Below are 22,581 nucleotides of genomic sequence, written 5' to 3' on the forward strand. Positions count from 1 at the left end.
AGAGGAAATTAAATTTAAATACATATTAACTACTGAACTACTGACACTTGAAACATTCTTAAGAATTTGTCTTTAGGGTAGTCAAGATAAAGAGAAAACCTCAAGAAAATATTTGGGCTATCCTGGAAATTTCTCACTCCCCTGGAATTTTCTCATGAAACTATCCCTGGTATAATATAGATTTTTATGGTAGCAGCACATGTTGTGACAAACTCTGGACCCCTTTTAAATCCCAACAACATAAATTATAAAACTAAGGATAAAAAATGCTTTTTGAAAATTTAACAATATTAATTTATGGTTCACCATTTTTTTGAAAGAATCAGAGATATAAAATAGATAAATCTTAAAAAAAAAAAAGCAAATCTAAAAATTGCATAACATCATTTGATGTGCAGGAACAAATCAACAACATAATAGGTATTTTTTAATCAAGGAAAATGTTGAGCCACAATATCAACAGAACCAGTTCACATTTTTGTAAGAAATTACACTGTAAACAGCACAATCCTGTTAAAAGATATTTAGTCAACCTCAAACCCGACGCCCGCTACAGCCCCTCACCTGGCTGGATGTTTTCCCGTATGATAGTCACATGGTTATCTCTGTCTGGCCGCGTGTGCTCATGCCAGAAGCCTATCACGTGACCCAGTTCATGAACAACGATTCCAAACTTATCACAGTTCTTGCCAATAGAGATTGCCTGGGGCCCGTTTCCACGCCGGCCTACATAGGAGCAGCATCTGGAATAAAGTAGAAAATGTGAATGGTGGTAAACAGGGTGATGACAAGTTAATTATAATAGGGTGAAAATTTGTTAAAATTTCTGGTGAAATATAAAGTACAGCACAGTCAGAGGTGGAACAGTTTTTCATTAATGAACATAGACAATTTCTAGTAATCCTGGTAAATTTATATGCCAGTCTCTAAATAATCAATTGCATTGCATTTGTACTAATTTATATATTAGATGTGGGAGATGAGCCTTAAATCATTTTTAGTAGTATTCAGAAGATAAATAAGAAAATAAAATACTTATGATGGTGATTAAATGGCTATTATACATATAGTTAAACTCAAGACTTCAATTCACATTTATTTCTAATATAATTTTTGGTCCCCACAACCCATGTAAATCACTTAGGTTGGTTATGTAGCAATAATTCATTATTTTAGTATTAAATGAAAACAAAGTTTATTTTTCTACTTTGAAAAAACAATTAAATTTGTGAAATTAAATTACAAATTAAATTTGTAAAATTGTGAAACCCTAACCCTAACCCTAACCCTAATTTTCAACCAATTAATGTTGGTTAATTAAAAAATGAATTATTTCTCCTACTTATGGGAGAATTTTTTAAAAAGGAATACTTTTAAAAGAAGTCAATACAAGAAAATTAATTTCAAGAGGTAAATTACCTAGGGTTAATGGTTGACTGGTGAAGAAAAATCAGGAACTGTCAAATGGTCAGGTAAAGTTTGGTGTGATTAGTCCATTTCACCTTCTGAAAGAATATCTTGGACTGTCAGAATATGAACCATCCAGAGTATCCTCCTGAAAATTTTCCTCAATTTACTGATATTTATACATATTCAATGATACCTTTCTTCCCAAAATGTAGAAATTCCATTTAGTGTGTTTTGTGTGTGTGCATACATGAAACATGTGTCAATGTGCATGAAAGAATTTGTACATACATGCAAGGGTGGACACATAAGGACACTGACTCTAAAATAAGTTTTAAATGTGCAATAATACAGTAACTACAATTAGAGTTATCAATAGAATTACACTTAAAACTCCAACAATTAGGGTTTACATTAAAATAGCTTATCTAAGAGCCACCCCTCTAGAGAACAATACAGGAAGTAAATAATTGGTCTTAAATAGATTGGAACTATGATGTGCCAGACACCAAAACCTTTTTCTAATTTCTTAAAAGAGGAAATTGCCCAAAATTAATTTGCCAAAATATTATAAAATGCATGTCATTAAATTCACTTTTCAGAGAAAGAACATTTCATAGTCTTTTTGAGTGTTACAAATATTTGTCATTCCTATTATTTCTGTAGGCTTTAAATGATTAAAGGTCTTAACTTATTCCATGCTAGTTGCTGTTCAGTCGCTAAGTCATGTCCAGCTCTTTGTGATCCCATGGACTGTAGCATACCAATCTCCTCTGTCCTCCACTATCTCCTGGAGTTTGCTCAAATTCATGCTCATTGATATTATCTAAACATCTTATCCTCTGCAGCACCTTCTTCTTTTGCCTTCATTCTTTTCCATTGTTAGGGTCTTTTTCACTGTGTCAGTTTTTCACATCAGTGGCCAAAGTATTAGAGCTTCAACTTCAGCATCAGTCTTTCCAATGAATATTCAGGGTTGGTTTTCTTTAGGATTGACTTGTTTGATCTTGCAGTCCAAAGGACTCTCAAGAGTTTTCTCCAACACCACAATTCAGTTTTTTAGTGCTCAGCATTCTTTTTGGTCCAACTATCACATCTGTTCACAGAAAAACCTTAGTTTTGCTTCTGCAGACCTTTGGTGGCAAAGTGAGGTCTCTACTTTTTATTATAGTGTCTAGGTTTGCCATAGCTTTCCTTCCAAGGAGCAATGTCTTCTGATTTCATGGTCACTATCCAGAGTGATTTTGGAGCCACAGAAAATAAAATCTGTCACTGCATCCACTTTTTCCCCTTCTATTTGCCGTGAGTGATGGGACAGAATGCTATGATCTTAGTTTTTTCAAGTTGAATTTCAAGCCAGCTTTTTCACTTTCCTTTTTCGGCAATCTTGATTCCAGTTTGTGATTCATCCACCCTGGCATTTTGCATGATGTACTTGCATATAAGTTAAATAAACCGGGTGAAAATTTACAGACTTGCTGTACTTCTTTCCCAATTTTGAGTGGGTCAGTTGTTCAGTCCAGTTCTAAGTGTTGTATCTTACTTGCATACAGGTTTCTCAGGAGACAGGTAAGATGGACTGGTCTTACCTCATCTCTTTAAGAATTTTCTGTAGTTTGTTGTGATCCCCATGATCAAAGTCTTTAACATAGTCAATGAAGCAGAAATAGATGTTTGTCTGGAACTCCCTTGCTTTCTTGAGGATCCAATGAATGTTGGCAATTTGATCTCTGTTTCCTCTGTCCCTTTGAAAACCCATATTGTAGATCTGGAAGTTATTGTTTCACATACTGCTGAAGTCTAGCTTGAAGGATTTTGAGGGTAACTTTGCTAGAATGTAAAATGGGCCTAATAGTATTGTAGTTGGAACATTCTTTGGCATTTCCCTTCTTTGAGATTGGAATGAAAATTGTCCTTTTCCTGTCCAGTGACCACTGCTGAGCTTTCCAAACTTGCTGACATATTGAGTGCAGCATTTTAACAGCATCACCTTAGCAGCATCACTTTTTAGGACTTTAAATAGTTCAGCTGGAATTCTGTCACTTGCACTGCCTTTGCTTGTAGTGATGCTTCCTAAAGCCCACTTGAATTCACACTCCACAAATCTAACTCTAGGGGAATAACTACATCATCATGGTTATCCAGGTCATTAAGACCTTTCTTGTGTAGTTCTGTGTATTCTTGTCATCTCTTAATCTCTTCTGCTTCTCTTAGGTCCTTAATATTTCTGTCTTTTATTGTGTCCATCCTTGCATGGAATATTCTTTTAACATTTCCAATTTTCTTGGAGAGATCTCTAGTCTGTCCCATTCTATTATTTGCCTCTATTTCTTTGCATTGTTCATTTAAGAAGACCTTCCTATCTCTCCTTGCTATTCTCTGGCACTCTGCATTTAGTTGGGTATATCTTTTCCTTTTTTCCTTAGTTAGAAGTAGTAATTCAACTTATTATTTATGTATCTATTATAACAGCTAATTATGCATACTGAATTGATAATAGAAAGAAAAGTGAGGTAAGTGGTAGGGAAAAAAATCAAGGAATTGTATTTTTGCTCCCAGTTAGATTTTTTAGTAGCACATTTTAATTTATACATACATAGGCAGCTCAGATGGTAAAGAATCCGCCTGCAATGCAGGAGATCTGGGTTCGATCCCTGGGTCAGGAAGATCCACTGGAGAAGGGAATGGCTACCCATCTTAGTATTCTTGCCTGGAGAATCTCATGAACAGAGAGTTACTTGGTACACAGTGACAGTCAATGGGGTTGCAAAGAGTCGGATACGACTGAGCGACTAAGCACACACACATAGTTATTTATTATGTACTGAAATAGCAAAATATTAGATGTAGCAAAATTTGCAAATTTTAGGGAGGATTAAACTGAAATATTTGGTACCATGAAATAATGATAATGAAACTGAAATATCTGAGGATCATACAGCAACTAAATTACCTACATTGAGTCATTCTTGCTGGTTATAGTCAGAGAAGAAAATACTTTGCAAATCAAAATCCAGGAGACAGATAGTCAAGCAATGAAGTTGATTTTTTAAATCTAAAATGGTCAATTCTTTTATTCTGAAGCATCTTTTATTAGCATAACTTTACCCATAATAATTTCTAATATATAAAATGAGGTTTCACAATGGAAAGCAAGAACACATTTCACACTGACTTTTACAATGATCCTGTTAGGAATGGGAAATGCATTGGTTTAGGAACAGAAGAATTCTAGACGCTCAAATGACTAAATAGCTAAATATATGCACATACTATTATGTATGCCATGACAGGTTTATAAAAACATGGCTTTAACTTGTCTTAGTTTCTTTCTAATGTCATCCAGATTTGATGCTGTTTTCTTGTACATGGCTTTTGATTTTTTTTTTTATTTCAAATTTCAGTGCTCCTTTTAAAGCTTAGCCATTATAATATCTACTTACCCTCTCAGAAAACTTTCACCACCTTTAGAAAAGCCCACTAAGCTATAGAGAGTAAGAAGGTAGCTCAAAACCCGCTATTCTCTACTTTGACCTCAGACTGGTGAAGCAAAGGCAGTAAGTACAAAGAAAGTTCTCTATAAGCTCTATGCCTTCCTAACAGCAGTCTTTTCTTGTCATAGATGTAATTTTTAAAAGTCCAGTCAGATTATTTCTGTACTGAACATTATCCAATGAGTGTATTGTAAATTGTGTCAATATTTAAAAATCATTGACTATTACCCCTCTCTAGAAGATAATTATACATTTTTACCGTGTTGACTGGGCTCAGTCATGTGACTTGCTCTGGACAATGTCATGTGAGCACAAACTGTTTTTTGTGTCTATCTCTAGAGAGAATTTTTAAGAACAAATATGGTTGACTAAATTGTTCCTATTCTTTCTGGTACAATTCCAATATTCCAAAAAGAGGCTTCTCCATCAGACTGGATACTGTATTAACCCCTCTGGAGTGAACTACAGGCGAACAGTGGCAGATATACAATAAGAGTAAGGAGTAAGTGTTTTTTGCTCTAGTCACTGAGATTTGGGAGCTGTTGACTCATCATAAGGGCTTACCTGGTGGCTCAGACGGTACAGAATCTGCCTGTCAATGCAGGAGACTCGGGCTCAATCTTTGAGTCAGGAAGATCCCCTGGAGAAGGGAATGGCAACACACTCCAGTATTTTTTCCTGGAGAATTCCTGGGACAGAGGAGCCTGGTGAGCTACAGTCCATGGTGCCGCAAAGAGTTGGATACGACTGAGCCTCTAACCCTTTCAGTTTTCACTTTCATCACATCATAAATTGCCTAAGCTGACTGATACAGGCTCTCTATTTTGCTCAGAAGGAAATCCAAAGTACTTATATATATATATATGAAAAACTAAGATAATACACAATCTTCACACATAAATATCTTACTATATATGTTGTTTAATTATGCAGAAGTATCCAACTCTTTGCAACCCCATGGAATGTAGCATACCAGGCTTCCCTGTCCTTCTCCATCTCCCAGAGCTTGCTCAAACTCATGTCAATTGAGTTGGTGATGCCATCCAACAATCTCATCCTCAGTCATCTCCTTCTCCTCCTGCCTTCAATCTTTGCCAGCATCAGGGTCTTTTCCAATGAGTCAGTTCTTCCCATCAGGTGTCCAAAGTATTGGAGCTTCAGCCGCAGCATCAGTCCCTCCAATGAATATTCAGGATTGATTTCCTTTAGGATTGACTGGTTTGATCTCCTTGCTGTCCAAGGGATTCTCAAGAGTTTTCTTAGTCTCTAGATCTCATTTCTTATTAGCATCCCTGTCACTCCACTTGAGCCAAGAAGTTTCCTTGCTGTGTCCTGAGCATGCAGATTTACTCTTACTTCAGAGTCTTTTTACAGTCTACTTCTTTTGTCAGGAGCTCTGTTTCTCAGATATCCATATGGCTTGCTTCCTCCACTTTTTCAAATTCTATACAAATACCTTTCCATCCCACTTTCACTACTTTTCTTTTGGTCCTAGAATTTATTGTCTACTAATATATTTCATATTTCATTTATGTTCACAGGTTTTTTGCCTGCGTACAAAAAATGTAAGCTTTTTGTGGGCAGAAAACCTATTTTGTTCACTGTTTTGGTCACTGCCAAAATGCCAGCTCCTAGAATGGAGCCTGGCACATAATAGAGCTCAATAGATACAGAAAACAGATTGTTGGTTGCCAGAGGCAAGAGCTGAGGGTGGGTGAAATGGGTGAAAAGTAGTCAGAGGTACATACTTCAGTTATCCCTGAGTACAGCATGGTGACTAAAGTTGACAATACCATATCATGTATTTAAAAGTTGCTAAGAGAGTGGATATTAAAAGTTCTCATCACAACAACAACAACAACAAAATGTGTAACTATATATAGTGGTAGATGTTAATTAAATATTGTGATGATCATTTCACAATATACACAAATTTAAAAGCATGTTATACACTTAAAACAATATGTTATATGTCAATTATTAACATATCTCAATACAACTGGAAAAAATAAAAAGTCAAAAAAATAATAAATATTCATTGAAAGAACAGAGCCCCAAAGTACAGGACAGAGCTGAGACTCTAGTAGTTAGGAGCAAGCATCCTTAGAAGTCATGGAAATGTTCAAGGTGAATAATTCAACATGCTCTTGCTGAGATTCCTCCTTCAGTTTGTCTCTTTACTTTTTTTATTAGTCTAATTCTATAAATTCCTTCCAAAATTTAAAAAAATAATTTCCTTATATAAATAACAGTAAATTTGCTCCTATTGTTTTCTGTTTAAGTTAGCCAGTCTTCACTGTTTGAGAGCAAGAATCATGGCTAGCACACTTCCTCTGCCTAACTATAACTTCCTAGCATAGAGAACCCCTTAAGTGTCTGTTCAGTTGCTCCAGTCGTATCCAACTCTCTGAGACCCAGGACTGTAGCCTGACCGGCTCCTCTGTCCATGGAATTATCCTGGAAAGAATACTGGAGTGGGTTGCAATTTCCTCTTCTAAGGGATCTTCCCAACCAGGGATCAAACCCTTGTTTTCTGCAGCTCCTGCATTGGTGGACAGATTCTTTACCTCTAAGATACCTGGGAAAGCCAAGAAAACACCTTACGCTCAATTTTATAGGTCACAAAGTTAGTTTAAGTGACATGAAGTGAGAATTCAATAGAAAAGGATGGATAAGTGACTACTATCATAATCTGAATAATCAATATTACCAAAGAGAAATGCAATTAAAATACATAAAATCTAGAAAATAAGAAAATAAATTATTTCTAAGTCTGATGCTTTTTGGCAATCATTAAAAATTAGCATATAATAATTGAAGATAAAAATTCAGTTACATAAATCTCTGACTTACAAAGAATAAAATCAAACAACTTCTGTTTTAAAATGGTCTCACTTTTTTCTGGTTATAATTAGTAATATTGCAAAATAGATAAATGCCAAGGAAGGTAATAGATATTCACTGAAAAATATTTATTGCTCAGGTTAAAACTTTTGCCAATATAGAGATTAAAGCCTATGACCATTGTAGATGAAGCAAAGATATCATATATCTAGAAACTTGCATATGAATAGATATATATACAGATATGCAGAATATAATGTACAATCATAATTTAATTTAAAAATAGGAAATGCACTAGAGTTAAATAGCAAAAAGTTCTGATTTCTACATTTTTCTTTTTAAAATTTTATTATTTCCACACCTATCAAAGGCTTGATATGGAATTAGACACCCAATAAATATTTATTGAATAAAAATTGACTGTAGCAGAATACTAAAGGAAATTTATGCTCTAAATTATATAGACGATTCCATATTTAATAACGGACTTCCCTGATGGCTCAGTGGGTAAAGAATATGCCTGCAATGCAGAAGACACAGGAGATGTGGGTTTAAGCCCTGGGTCAGGATGATCCCCTGGAGGAGGAAATGGCAACCCATTCCAGTATTCTTGCCTTGAAAATCCCATGGACAGAGGAGCCTAGTGGGCTACACTCCAAAGTGTTGCAGAATCAGACATGAATGACTGCAAGCACAGACAGATATTTAATAACTCCTCAACTCCTAACTTCACTGGTTGGGAAGATCCCCTAGAGGAGGAAATGGCAACCCACTCCAGTATGGAGATTATTTCAGCTTTTATTTTTAAAACTTGCAAGAGTTACAAGTTGTCTGACTTAACAGGTAAACGCAGTCAAAGTGATGATAATAATAAGTAATAACATGCATTTACCTTCCAAATTAGAGCTAGAAACAGAGCAGATAAATGTTGCCATTCATATTAATGGCACCACCTTACAGGTTCTTCATATCCAACAATACTAGCTATTGTTAAATGTGATATATTATATGTCACATCTCTTATAAGAAAAAAGACCCATTACTGAGTCCAGTAGAGCATTGTGTTTGACTCAAAATATATCTTATTTTAGATGTATTTCACTAAATTGTGCAATATTAACTGTCAAACTCTTTGATAATTTAAATTAATTTTTGTGAGCTATAAATGCAGCAGCATCATGACAAAAGATCACTATTTCATGAAATTTTGGCCAATAATGGTAATTTCAAATAAAATTTAGAAGTCACAAAATGATTAGAATGATTAGTAGGCCCTGATCAAGTTCAATAAAAAAGTATCATCCTTCCTATCACTGAAAAAATATAATATGGTGCAAACTTTGAACTGGAAAATCAATACCAAAACAAACCACCAAAATGCAACATTACTACTATAACAGTAACAAGTAAACTCAAGGGTCTAATTTCAGGAATGTAACTACAGATTTAAGTATCCTGGGGAAAGTCATAACTTCAGTTTTCAAATCCCTAAATTCTTGAATACATGTTTTTCAAAAATCCCTTTGAATTCTTACATTGTTTTATTTTAGGATTACACGCAATGAACTTTAGCTGACATGTAAATTGCTGATACTTGCTTGGTAGCCTACCCCTAAAGCAGTGTGCTGGGTGTCATGAGGGACAGAGGTAAGCTCCCTGCCCTCATCACTGATGAAGGCAGACATCTGAGCCAACAGTGAAAATGGAGTTATGATAGCTGTTGTAGAGCAAAGTACCACTGTGGATAGCTAAAAAATGGGTGAGAATGAAATACATGAAATAAAATAGCTTAGCAGGGTAAACTTTGAAAAGAACCAAACTAGTAAAACAAAATGAATATATATATGAATTTGTTACAAACAGAAATTGAGCAATAAAATAATTAAGTGGTACTTTGGATGTATTTATTTTACAAAATTGAAGGGTGGGTAAAGAAAAGATGTACTGATCTGAATATGTTGCATATTTAGAAATATGTAACCTGAGCTATATCCACTCTTATTAGATAACCAGAAGGAAGGAAGGATAGTCTAGATTTAGACCTTTATTCTCTATAGCTCAGTCAGTAAAGAATCTGTCTGCAATGCAGGGGACCCGGGATCAATTCCTAGGTCGGGAAGATTCACTGGAGAAGGAAATAGCCATCCACTCCAGTATTCTTGCCTGGAGAATCCCCATGGACAGAGGAGCCTGGCAGGCTACAGTCCATGGGGTTGCAAGAGTCAGACATGGCTTAGCGACTAAACCATCATATATAAAGAATTAGAAGAGACTTCAAATGTAATCAAAACTTATCAAGAATAAATAAAGTAACTTAGAAGAAAACTGTAAATAATTTATAGGTAAAAAATTATGGCACTATCCAAAATAAATAGAAAAAAAATGTATCTTTTTCCTTAATGTCAATTAATAGAACCAAAATTAAAAGTCATTACTTCTTAAGTTAATTTAAATGTTCTAGGAAAATATGATGGGACAAATCAGATGATGTAGTGCCCCCAATACCTAGGGAAATTTATACATTTCCCATCCTCAGAATATGTGACATTAGGGCAAGAATTATTTCCTCCAAAGGATTTAAGCATTTTATTTAAATTCCCCATATGAAAAATAATAGAAGGTATCAAATAGCTATAGCTGATTCAAGGTAATTCCTCTTTTTAAGAGAATTTCAGCTAAATGTAGAAAGAATAAAACAAAACAACAACATGAGAAAATGACTATTTTCCAGTGATGGGGACTTAAAATTGAGGGACATGGCTATCACCACTTGAATCCACTGATAAATATTAGCATCACTAAAGTGGTAGGTACAGGAACATGTGCCTCTTGATGTGATATAGTGTAAAGTAGACAGTGTGCCCTATCAACTAATCTCAGCAAACAAACAAAAATGGAGACAATTTAAATACTCAAATATTTAAATATAAGTTCCAATTAACTGGAAATACAGGGGGAAAGGGTTTCCGTGGTGGCTCAGATGGTAAAAGCGTCTGCCTGCAGTGCAGGAGACCCAGGTTTGATCCTCTGGAGAAGGAAATGGCAACTCACTCCAGTACTCTTGCCTGGAAAATCCCATGGATGGAGGAGCCTGGTGGGCTACAGTCTGTGGGGTCGCAAAGAGTCAGACTCGACTGAGTGACTTCACTTTCACTTTTCACAAGGGGAAAAGTGAAAATTTTCACAATGAAAAGTCTTTCTTACACTATACTGAATTGCTAGGAGGACTGCTATTACTGTAACTTGGCTAGATTATGGGATTTGTGAAGAGATGTGGTGGCAGAAGAAGCAGTAAATGCAAGTTGTGGTAAATGTTATATCCAAGAATCTAGATTTTATTCTCAGGCTGGCATTTCCCAAAATGTGTTCTGGGATACTGATCACATTCTTCACTATTAGAAGCATGAGATAACTGTTCCCATTTTAAAATAAGTTTAGGGGACACTGTATTCTATATTCCTTTAAATTGGCTGAATATTAGCAGGTTTAGCACACTACTTGTAGGAATACTTACTGAAATTTAACACAGTATTTTCACAACTTACAGGATAGTTGTTTTGAAGAGAGTATTGTTATTATCCTGTAAGAAGCAAATCTAGAAAACACCACTGTATGTTGTTATAAACACTGAGGAATCTCAAAAATTGTGGCATTTTGCTCTAATTAGTATTTTTTGAAGATAATTCTAATGGCAGTGAATTGATGAGTTAAGACTGGAGAGCAGTTGAAATAGAGAAGGTGTGAGAGGACAAAGGCTTGAACAGACAGGAGGACTGACATGGAATAAAAGTGGAAGCAAAAAGACACAGTGGATATCAACAGAAACAATGTGTTGAAAACTGAAAATCACTGAAAACAAAACTGAGGTTTCTAACTCAGGTTAGTGGGCAGTGCTATCATATATTTGGAACAGAAGGAAGGGCAGCTGCAGTGGTGGAGGATGCACAGAGGTCTGTGATCAAAGAATACATTTCTTTAAAATATAGTATTCATTTATTCATACTTTTAATGGGCAAAAGACTAAGCAAATATTTGAAAAGTGAATCTTATCTATGGACTTTTTTCCCTTCTATATTTACTTTACTCATTCCCTGGTTCTACTTACCCGCAAGGCCTATACGTGAATACAATGTAACTCTCTTCATCCCCTCTTTCAATGAAAGTCACACATGTGTGTTTTTCCCAGTGCCTCATGGCCTGCTTGAACATGGCTCGCTGGCTGCCTGGAAAAATGGCATGACATTAATAAAACAGTGCCTGTTCCAGAGAGAATGTGGGTCCTCTGCATGTGGGTCCTCTGTCCCGAGCCTGGCTGTGCAGACGGGATGCCACCACTATAACCAAACCAAAGAATACTAGCACCAAGTACCACAGGGAGCCATTGTTGAGAATGTGCACTGTCTTCAGAATCATAGCCATGAGCTTACTGTCTTGACAAGGCTGTGTGTACAAGGCTTCATGAACAAATATATGTATTGTTCTTGTCAACTGAAAAGAAAACAGCTTCTAGGTTTAATGGGCACATCTGAAACTCCTTTTAAAAACCAGAATAGTTCTTTAGATTCTTAGAACTCAAGAATATATATATGTTTTTAAATTTCAAGATATGCTGACAACTGAGGTGAATGGAATCTTTCTTATATTTGAGTTAATACTATATTTTATGTATTAGTATTCTATAAAATACATATACTTAGTCTATATAATAATCATTATTCCATTATCAAAATAGACCCTCTGGGAATATCTTACCAGTGAAGTTGCCTCCTATGACATAAGGAATAACACCTCCAGGCCACACTCTTTCAGTTCTTGATGTAGCAGCCCTGGGAACTCTATTTTTCTCACTTTGCCCTGAGAATTTCAGTGGTAATTTTTCCTTAACTGTGTTGTTTTGCTCCAAGCCTGCAGTGACATTTAAAACATTCTGTGAAACAGAAGTCCTCGGTCAGAGAATCATTTACCTCTTAAAGGACAAGTTAAAATGTCTTATTTACATATTTATATAAATATGCCTGAAATAAAAATGTATTAAAGAAAAACTTCATTTATATTATATACTTGAGTAAAGTGTTAAAATATTTAAGTAGCTAAAAAACATGCTATTTCCTAATGCTCTCTCTATAAGCAAATTTTGATGACTTTCAATACAATAGCTTACAGTGGACAGAAGTCAAGTAGACTTTGTAAGGCACAGAAAAATTCTTTTATGTATTCTACTTTACTAGATAACTAAGAAATTCACCAATAGAATTAAAAAGACATTTTTAAAAAGTCTTACTTTGTCCAAAACCTTTCTTACTCCTGTGAAATCTCTAATCCTTTAAATCAGAATTGATATTCCATAGTACAGATAAAAACTGTGAATATTACACAATAGAGATAGTAAATGAAATAAGGATAATACAGATATGGTCTCAGATTCTGGGACAATGGGCTACATCTATTCCAATTTCCTAGGGATTCGTATCCAGACAACAGTATGATTTAGAGATCAGTATACAAGGTGAGCAGGCCAACATAAAACGCGGTCTACTATGGAGTAGCTTTCAGGTCTGCAGTCACTAACTTTTCTCGGTAGCCTTTCACAATTTTTTGTTATGGTGCTATTTTTCCTACACTTTCGTATTTACTTTCCTTCTTGATATATCGTTGTTGACACAAATGGCTTACAGCTTCCATACACTTCAAACACAATGAACATTGAATGTTTGCCCCTATATCTGTGTCCCTAACATATCTAATTTTTTAATATCCTAGAGCAAAGCATCTTAGCTTTGGAAAAATTAATTCTTGGCATAATTAATTAGTATCAATCAACTGAAGGAAAGTTAGGATATGAACTTTGAACAGGAGACTTTAAAAAGAAACTCTAAAATCCACAAATAGTGACTAATAAATTCAACATTTTAAATATTAACTAATCATTAATCCAGAAAGCGGTTTCTCTCAATCTTTTACTATACATACTTTTGGAAGAGTTAAAAATATTTTTAATTGTTTTTTAATCTAATTTATCAGTTTACCAATTTACTTTAAGTGGATTTTGTTTCAAAATAAGCATTCATATTTTTTCATTTGAGGAAAACTGATGTAGCTCCACGCTTGATAAAAACACCTTATTGTGATACCATTTTTTTGGAAATAAATATCAACAGTAAAATAAACACCTAATGCATTTTTTATTAAGGAGAAGCTGAAAATGAGTTAAAATATTTTAAATGTCCCCAACTAAGTTCCAAAATCTTCCATCACATATCAACTAATATAAAGGAATAAAGGACTCTCTCAATACACATCCTTCCATTCTTTGAATCTTAACGGCAAACTGAACTGCTACGAGTGTAACATTCACTGTGCAGCAACTCAAGAGTCTGCAGCTTTGAACATGGGTTTACCGGAGCCAATCCTTCTTATTCTGTCTATAAGTTGGTAGAGGGGCCCTCGTTTCTTTGACATCCCATGGTCTCCAAATCCACCTTAAAGAGTAAAGGAAAATAGTTAGGTTAAATTCACTGTAAATTAAAGTTCTCGTAAATAAGCAATAGTAAGTAACATGTTACGTTGATTTCTCCTTGGACATCTCTTTTTATGTGGTCTTATATAATTGCATTAAAGTAATAATATCCATTAATCTTGGAAGGGGGTAAAAATTCTACAATATGTTTGGTAGAAACCAATGAAATACTGTAAAGCAATTATCCATCAATTAAAAAAAATTGCAACTAAAACTAAAGAGGTAGGAGAAAACCAGAGAGCTATCTAAATCAATTTATTTGGACATCATAGCAATTGAGTCATCTATTGACAATTTGAAACATTTTTTTTTTTCCACTGTGAACTTTACAACACATATTATATAGGAAGAGACCCAAATTGTTCTGCCATGTTGATTGCATTCCAGCTATATTCCCAATACAAACTAAATACTTTCAGATGGCAAATCAGCAAATGAAAATAAAAACACTAAAAGAGCATGAGGTACGTCAATTTTTTCTCAGTAAAACTATGAAAAGAAAAAAAGCAAGTGTATAGTGTAAATTTTGCTCCAAAGCTTGGATCAAGTTTGAGACATTTCTAATAGCATATGTAATGAATATAATGCATTCAAATAAAATTTGAAAATTAGTTTCTATAATTTATAAAAACCAATAACATAGCTTTTTAAAAAGTCACAAAGTGAGAATCTGAAAGGATGCCCAGCTGCAAAATACATTTTATTATGTTGGTGCAATTTACAATCTTTATAAAAAAGATATAAAGATTTTATAGCTCACAATGTAGAGGAGTGGTTTAGGGATAAGAAAATATATTTTCTTGCAGCTTTAAGAACAAAGTCATAATCATAAAGCAGAACATTTGATGAAAATCCAAGTCTTCTGATCCTCATTCCAGGTCTTTAACAAAATGCTCTCTTATTTTTTTTTTCCCAAAATGCTCTCTTAATTTTATCACCTAGTTTGCCTTCTCCTTGAATTCTGATGGACAAATACAAAGAGTTATCACTGAGCAAACAACTAATATGATCACTAATGATATCAGAAAAAGTGATTCATGAGTCTGTGGGCTAAGACAATGAAAGAGTACCAGAAATTCATGCAAACAACAATATGTTCTTGCACTTTGAACTATTTCCTTTCGATATCTCCTTTCCCTTTGAAATTAACTCTAAAACATGATTACCTAGATTGAAGCTAGTAAAAAGTAATAAATATTGTTAACATATAAGCATCTTTTAGAAAATATCAATTAAGTCCGTATAAGGCAGAGAAGTTAGAATGCTTGTTCATTGAATAATAGTCTGCTTAATTGTTTGAATTACATAGTCACATTCTTGCTATGCTCCTTGAGAAAAATTTTTGAAATATTTTTCATTGAACATTTTAGAAAGATGAGGTAATACTTAAGTGTATTCATTCCTAAGCAGTTATAGCAAACATTTTTAAAGGATGATAAATATGTATTTGAAATGATCATTGCATAACAATTATATGGTATATTAGACAGGCCTGAAACACATAGATATAGAAGGAGGCTAATTATGAAGAAAAAATAAATGTCTTAGTTAATATTAAGGTAAATGATAAGCATAAGAATATTATAGATGAGAAAAAACATTTCAAGATTATCAAAGTCAATAATATTTTAATATTTTAGCAAGTTTGAAAATTATTATAGCAATATAAATAAAATTATGCATAGATAGTTCATTGAAATAATAAAATTCATAATATGTATTTATTTCTCCTATTTTAAAAATTCTAAAATGAAATTATACAAAACAAATATTTACAAAAAAGACAATATATTTTCAAATAAGAAAATAAGAAATATAGTCAATGCACCACAAACTAACAAGAAAGGGAAAATAGTAAAAACAAACTATAGAATTCTTTTATGATGTTGGAATTCAGCTGAATAGTGCAAATTACTCTGAAACATGTACTTTTCACATATATATTTAGAATATGTCTTTATGACAGCATGCTTTTGTTTTATGATTTTCTATAAATAATAATTTACTTCCAAATATTAGCATTTCAGAGCTTAACTATAAATGAAATGACAAAATTATACGTTGGGTTGACCAATATATAAAATCGAAAAATCTGAACCCCTGAAAAACATGAACAAACTTTCTGGTCAACCCAATAGTATTAATTTTCTTTTTTCTTTGTTTCATCTTCATTTTATTTTATTTTTTTTCCATTTATTTTTATTAATTGGAGGCTAATTACTTTCTAAATCACAGAAAATGAACACCTTTAGTACAAAGAGAGGACAATGGGCTAAAGAAATCACTTTAATAAAGCATAAATCTAACAAAAATTTTAATGAAAACTGAGAATGTAATGTGATAAATTTAAGATTCTGCTGAGTTGTCTCATCGCTGTCTTTTTTGAAATCCACTGTTGCCGGACAGTGACAGTGTTAAGTGTGAGGTAGTGTTTGCAGTCTGTCAATAAACATATCCTATAGGAATGGACTATCTGTGACTACACTGCAAAGCAGTTTCCTCATATATTTGGTGTATGTTTCAGAAAAGACTCATTATATATAACAAAGACTAAAGCTTATTATTTTAAAGTACCATATTCTTTTAAATAAATTTCTTAAGTTTTATTATCTTACATAAACTTCTCATATGTAACATTTGCATTTTGATTATGTACAGTAGTGTCTTTATTCTTAAAAGGGCATGCTAACCTATAACATTGAAAAGCTAATTTGTGTGCACGTGTCCATATGTGGTCAGTTACTCAGTCGTGTCCTACTCTTTGCAGCCCTATGGACTGTACTCCACCAGGCTCCTCAGTCTATGGAATTTTCCAGGCAAGAACACTTGCCATTTCCTACTCCAGGAGATCTTCCTGATTCAGGGATCAAATCTGCATCTCCTGGGGCTCCTGCATTGGCAAATGGACTCTTCATCACTGGTGCTGCCTGAGAAGCCCTATGTTATCTGCAATTAACTTCAAAATATTTTATACATACTTATGCATGCATGCACACACACACATACACAGGGCAAATATGGTAAACTGAACAATTGCTGCATCTTTGAGGTGTATGGGTGTTGACTGCATCATCCTATCAACTTCACTATATTTTGGAAGATTGTCATAATAAAAACTTGTGGGAAAGAAAATTGGGAAAAGAGATTTGTTAATTCACAGTAAAGAGTCTTAAGACTAAAATATATTTGTCTGCTAGATACCACAAAGGGACTATATATTTCCCATGGAATATAGAAGGAAATAAAAATAGCATTAGGAGGAGGAGAGATCAATGAAATCAAAAAGCATGACTGAATAAATGCTTTAGCTATAACTACAAAAAGAAATTTTATATTTTTAACCTTTCAATTTTCTCCAAAATACAGAATAAAAATTGTATCAAGATTATATAAATAATTTTCAAATTTTAATTAAATTATTTTAATATGAAAACCCAAATATCTTTGAAATATTACAAGTCACATATAGGCATAATTCAAACATGTGCAAACAGCTAAAATTGAAACTGTCTTCCAGGTTTTCATAAAAGTTATAAAAATGGATATATAATTTTTTCTAAATATGTTTGTGTATAATCACTCAAGAATAATTTACCTTCTGCATCTCAATATTCAAATGGGAGACAATTGAATATAATGTTCAAGAGTATGAAATTTAACCTTCCTCAGAAGTGAACCTTGGTCCTGACTCAGTCATTTCCTGGCAGTGTGACAACAAGAAAACTATGCACGCATGCTCAGTCACTTCCATCATATCTGACTCTTTGCGACCCTATGGGCTGTAGGCCACCAGGCTCCTCTGTCCTTGGGATTCTCCAGACTAGAATAATGGAATGGGTTGCTATGCCTTCCTCCAGGGGATCTTCTTGACCCAGGGATTGAACCCCTATCTCCTGCACTGCAGGCAGAGTCTTTACCACTGAACCACAGGGGAAGCCCCAAGAAAAGCAGTCATAACCTTATAAATCTCCTCATAAACCACAATAACATCAGCAGCTACTCATAATGGGGTCATTATGAGGATTCAAGGAGTTAACACCTGCAAAGTACTTAAGCCACTATAACATCATTCTTAACTACATTACATAATAAAGTTAAAATTATGAATTTATGAATAAAACTTAAAATTATAAATAGACTAATCTGTATCAAGGAAATAAAATTTGATCACCAGAACATTCAAAATGATCTAAATTGTATTTTAGCATTTCAAGAGTATATTTTCTTCTAAATAAATGCAAACCAAGTCAAATAATCAAACGTACCTGTGGTGTGTCCAAATCTTCCAAAGGGGTTCTGTGTAAGGTCAATTGTCCTATCAATTTGAAAGACATTTAAATCTTCATCATCTAAGGCAATGTCACCCCAAAACACAACTAAAAAAGAAAATTTCAATTAAAATACAAATTATTTAAGAGCAAAAAGCAATGTGAACAGAGCTAATTAGAAAAAAGTACTGCTAAAAATATGGAAATTCGGTCCTTATAGCTATAGAGAGATTTCAGAAAATAAGTGTACCTGAACATACTGGCCCTGTTTCAGTGTAATGTGAGCCACCTGTGAAAGGATGGGACCTGCTTTTCTCACTCCGATGATTTAGAGGAAAGGTAGAGAGTCATTTCTTCGAGTGAAAAGACCTCAGATTTATCGGGGTGGGGGTGGTTCTTAAGGGTGTAGTGATGGAGAGGGAAGCATGGAGTGCTGTAGTTCATGGGGTCACGGAGAGTCAGACATAACTGAATAACTGAACTGAATGAAACTTAAGGGAAGAGAATTCAGCAACCACGGCTAATTTGCAAATGAGTGAAAAAGAATGCTGACATGCACAGCAGATGCCTAAGATAAGCAATTCTTCACTGACAGGTGGAAGAAGAGGTAGTAGCAATTAAGCCATGTGCTATTTTATAATTTTATAAAGTGAGGTGCAATTGAGTCAAAAGAATATAATGCTATTATAGCAACTCATTCATTATATTTTGATAAAGTGGTAAAGTACCTTCTCTGAAGATGGCATTGCTTGAGTATCTATAAAACATATAGATTAACTCGACATTTATTAGGCAATGACTAGGTGCTGGCCTTCCATCATTAATAAAAAATAAGACATTTGTTTGTATTTTCAGGAGCTTCAAAAACATCACCCTAATTCCAGAAATACTCTTTTATACCCAGAAGTTTAGGCTACTTAATAAAGGAAAGCTCTATAAACCACTGTAAATGAATTTACTAGTAAGCAAATTATTATTTTTTAAGTCAGAATATACATTTGCATAACGAAAAGCAGCCTCCTTGTTTATTTGAGTCCAAAAGTATATTAATCAATCCCTTTGTACTATCAGATATCAAAATATAATAACTTTAGGAAATGTAGCAAATTTATGATAAGATAAATTGATCATGAAATAGTAAAGAATTGACAAATGCCTTATTTGACAATTTGCCTTGACAAATTCTGAGATATTTAAAATTTTTTCTTCAGATATTTCTTCTACAACACCAAAAAGGAAAGAAGGAAATTACATTAAAAATTATAGAAGGAGTCTTACTCAATAGTTTGTAATAACCTATAAGGGAAATGAATCTGAAAAAGTATATATATCTGATTCACCATGATTTACACCTGAAATTAACACAACATTGCAAATCAACCATATTTTAGTTTTAAAAATTAATAATTTAGAAAATGACAAAATCCATTTCAAATCACTTTTATTAAATTCAAACCTAAATATATATTAATTTTAGCTATAAAAGCTATTTAATAAAATTAGTTAATTCATAAAATTAAACTTCAGTCCTGAAAGCTATATATTGCTTCAGGCTTTGATCAAAGGTTTATGATATAAAATTGTGTACTTAGTTTAGTTCAGTTATACAAAACTGACATGAGATAAGGGGTTTGTTTATTTGCAAATCTAGAAAGAAAGAAAATAGAAATTAGTTCAAGGTGGGTAATCAGTTCCAAATATGAAAAAAACCTTTATTAGAATTCTCTCATCAACATGAATCAGCTACAGGTATATATGTGATTCATGTTGATGTATGACAGAAACCATAACAATATTGTAAAATAATTGTTCTTCAATTAAAATTTTAATTAAAAAAATAATTCTCTCATCACACTCTGTCTTCTTTCATCATCTTCTTTCACCATGGCCCTACTGTCAATGAAATGGCAGTTTGCAGAAGTAAAGGGACGCTTGCCTGTGTGTGTGCTAATTCGCTTCAGTCATGTCCGACTCTTTATGACCCTATGGACTGTAGCCTGCCACGTTCCTCTGTCCATGGGATTCTCCAGGCAAGAACACTGGCATGGGTTGTCATGCCCTTCTCCAGGTCCTCTTCTCCCACCCAGGGATCGAACCACTGTCTCTTACTTCCCCTGCATTGGAAAGTGGGTTCTTTACTACTAGTGCCAAATGGGAAGCCCAAAGGGACGCTTACTGTCTTTTAACATCAAAGAGACAAAGAAGTCTGTATAAGACTTAATAGTGCTAAGAAGTTGGTCTTGATGCCTGAAATTGAATCCAGATTCATACACATGAAGCATGAATGTCTGAGTCTTCATCATCATCCCTAAAGCCAGACATCCTACCAAAAAGATGGCTTACCTAAATAAAATATTTTGGAGTTATATAAAAGACTTGTTCTTTTTAAAAAATAAAATTTGTACTTTTTGTTTCAAGATTTTTCACTATTAAAAGCTTGCTAGTTATTTAAACTTTCCATCATGTGTATTTACTAGGCACATGGGGACACTGAACGGCGCTCTCAGTCTGCCTATTTCTTTCTGAGTGCTGGCAGACAACTAGAGACACTCAAAAAGTGCTTCTCTAACATTTTGTTTTGCCCAGGAATCACAGAAAATCTGGTTAAAATGCAGGGTCTGATTTAGTACCTCTGTGGAGTGATCTTCAGTTCAGTTCACTTCATTTCAGTTGCTCGGCTGTGTCCGACTCCCTGTGACCCCAAGGACTGGAGCACGCCAGCATTCCCTGTGCATCAAAACTCTGGGAACTTGCTCAAGCTCATGTTCATAAGTCAGTGATGCCATCCAACCTTCTCATCCTCTGTTGTCCCCTTCTCCTCCTGCCTTCAATCATTCCCAGCATCAGGGTCTTTTCCAGTGAGTCAGTTCTTCACATCAGGTGGCAAAGTATTGGAGATTCAGCTTCAGCATCAGTCCTTCCAAAGAATTTTCAGGACTGATTTCCTTTAGGATTGCTTGGCTTCATCTCCCTGCAGTCCAAGGAACTCTCAAGAGACTTCTCCAACACTACAGTTCAAAAGCATCAATTCTTTGGCACTCAGCTTTCTTTTCAGTCCAACTCTCACATCCATACATGACTACTGGGAAAACCATAGCTTTGACTAGATGGACATTTGTTGGCAAAGTAATGTCTCTGCTTTTTAAGATGCTGTCTAGGTTGGTCATAGCTTTTCTTCCAAGAACCAAGCATGTTTTAATTTCATGGCTGCAGTCACCATCTGCAGTGATTTTGGAGCAGAATAAAATGAAGTCTGCCATTGTTTCCCCATCTATTTGCCATGAAGTGATGGGACCGGATGCCATCATCTTAGTTTTTTGAATGCTGAGTTTTAAGCCAACTTTTTCTCTCTCTTCTTTCATTTACATCAAGAGGCTCTTTAGTTCCTCTTCACTTTCTCTCATAAGGAAGGTGTCATCTGTGTATCTGAGGATATTGATATTTTTCCCAGCAATCTTGATTCCAGCTTGTGCTTCATGCAGTCTGGCATTTCTCATGATGTACTCTGCATAGAAGTTAAATAAGCAGGGTGACAATGGCCTTGACATATTCCTTTCCAAATTTGGAACCAGTCTGTTATTCCATGTCCAGTTCTAACTGTTACTTCTTAACCTGCATACATATTTCTCAGGAGGCAGGTAAAGTGGTCTGATATTCCCATCTCTTGAAGAATTTTCCAGTTTGTTGTGATATACACAGTCAAAGGTTTTGGTGTAATCAATAAAGCAGAAGTAGATGTTTTTCTTGAACTCTCTTGCTTTTTCTATGATCCAATGGATGTTGGCAACTTGATCTCTGGTTCCTCTGCCTTTTCTAAAACCAGCTTGAACATCTGGAAGTTCTGGGTTGATGTACTTTGAAGGCTGGCTTGGAAAATTTTGAGCATTACTTTGCTAGCATGTGACATGAGTGCAGTAGTAGAGTAGTTTGAACATTCTTTGGCGTTGCCTTTCTTTGGGATTGGAATGAAAATGGACCTTTTCCTGTCCTGTGGCCACTGCTAAGTTTTCCAAATTTACTGGCATATTGAGTGAAACACTTTCACAGCATC

General features: G+C 34.4%; 1 protein-coding gene across 1 annotated transcript in view; it reads right to left on the minus strand.

Annotated features, from left to right (window-relative positions):
* Positions 1–22,581, minus strand: part of TLL1 (tolloid like 1) — a 288,550-nt gene that overhangs the window by 120,863 nt on the left and 145,106 nt on the right. Inside the window, exons 2-6 of the mRNA XM_061140921.1 lie at positions 18,528–18,638; positions 14,144–14,224; positions 12,498–12,650; positions 11,851–11,968; positions 565–743 (exon numbers count right to left, since the gene is read on the minus strand). Of these exons, the coding sequence (XP_060996904.1) occupies positions 565–743; positions 11,851–11,968; positions 12,498–12,650; positions 14,144–14,224; positions 18,528–18,638 (642 nt within the window). The remainder of the gene's footprint in view (positions 1–564; positions 744–11,850; positions 11,969–12,497; positions 12,651–14,143; positions 14,225–18,527; positions 18,639–22,581) is intronic.

The sequence above is a fragment of the Dama dama genome, chromosome 5 (assembly GCF_033118175.1).
Source record: "Dama dama isolate Ldn47 chromosome 5, ASM3311817v1, whole genome shotgun sequence".
Classification (NCBI taxonomy): domain Eukaryota; kingdom Metazoa; phylum Chordata; class Mammalia; order Artiodactyla; family Cervidae; genus Dama; species Dama dama.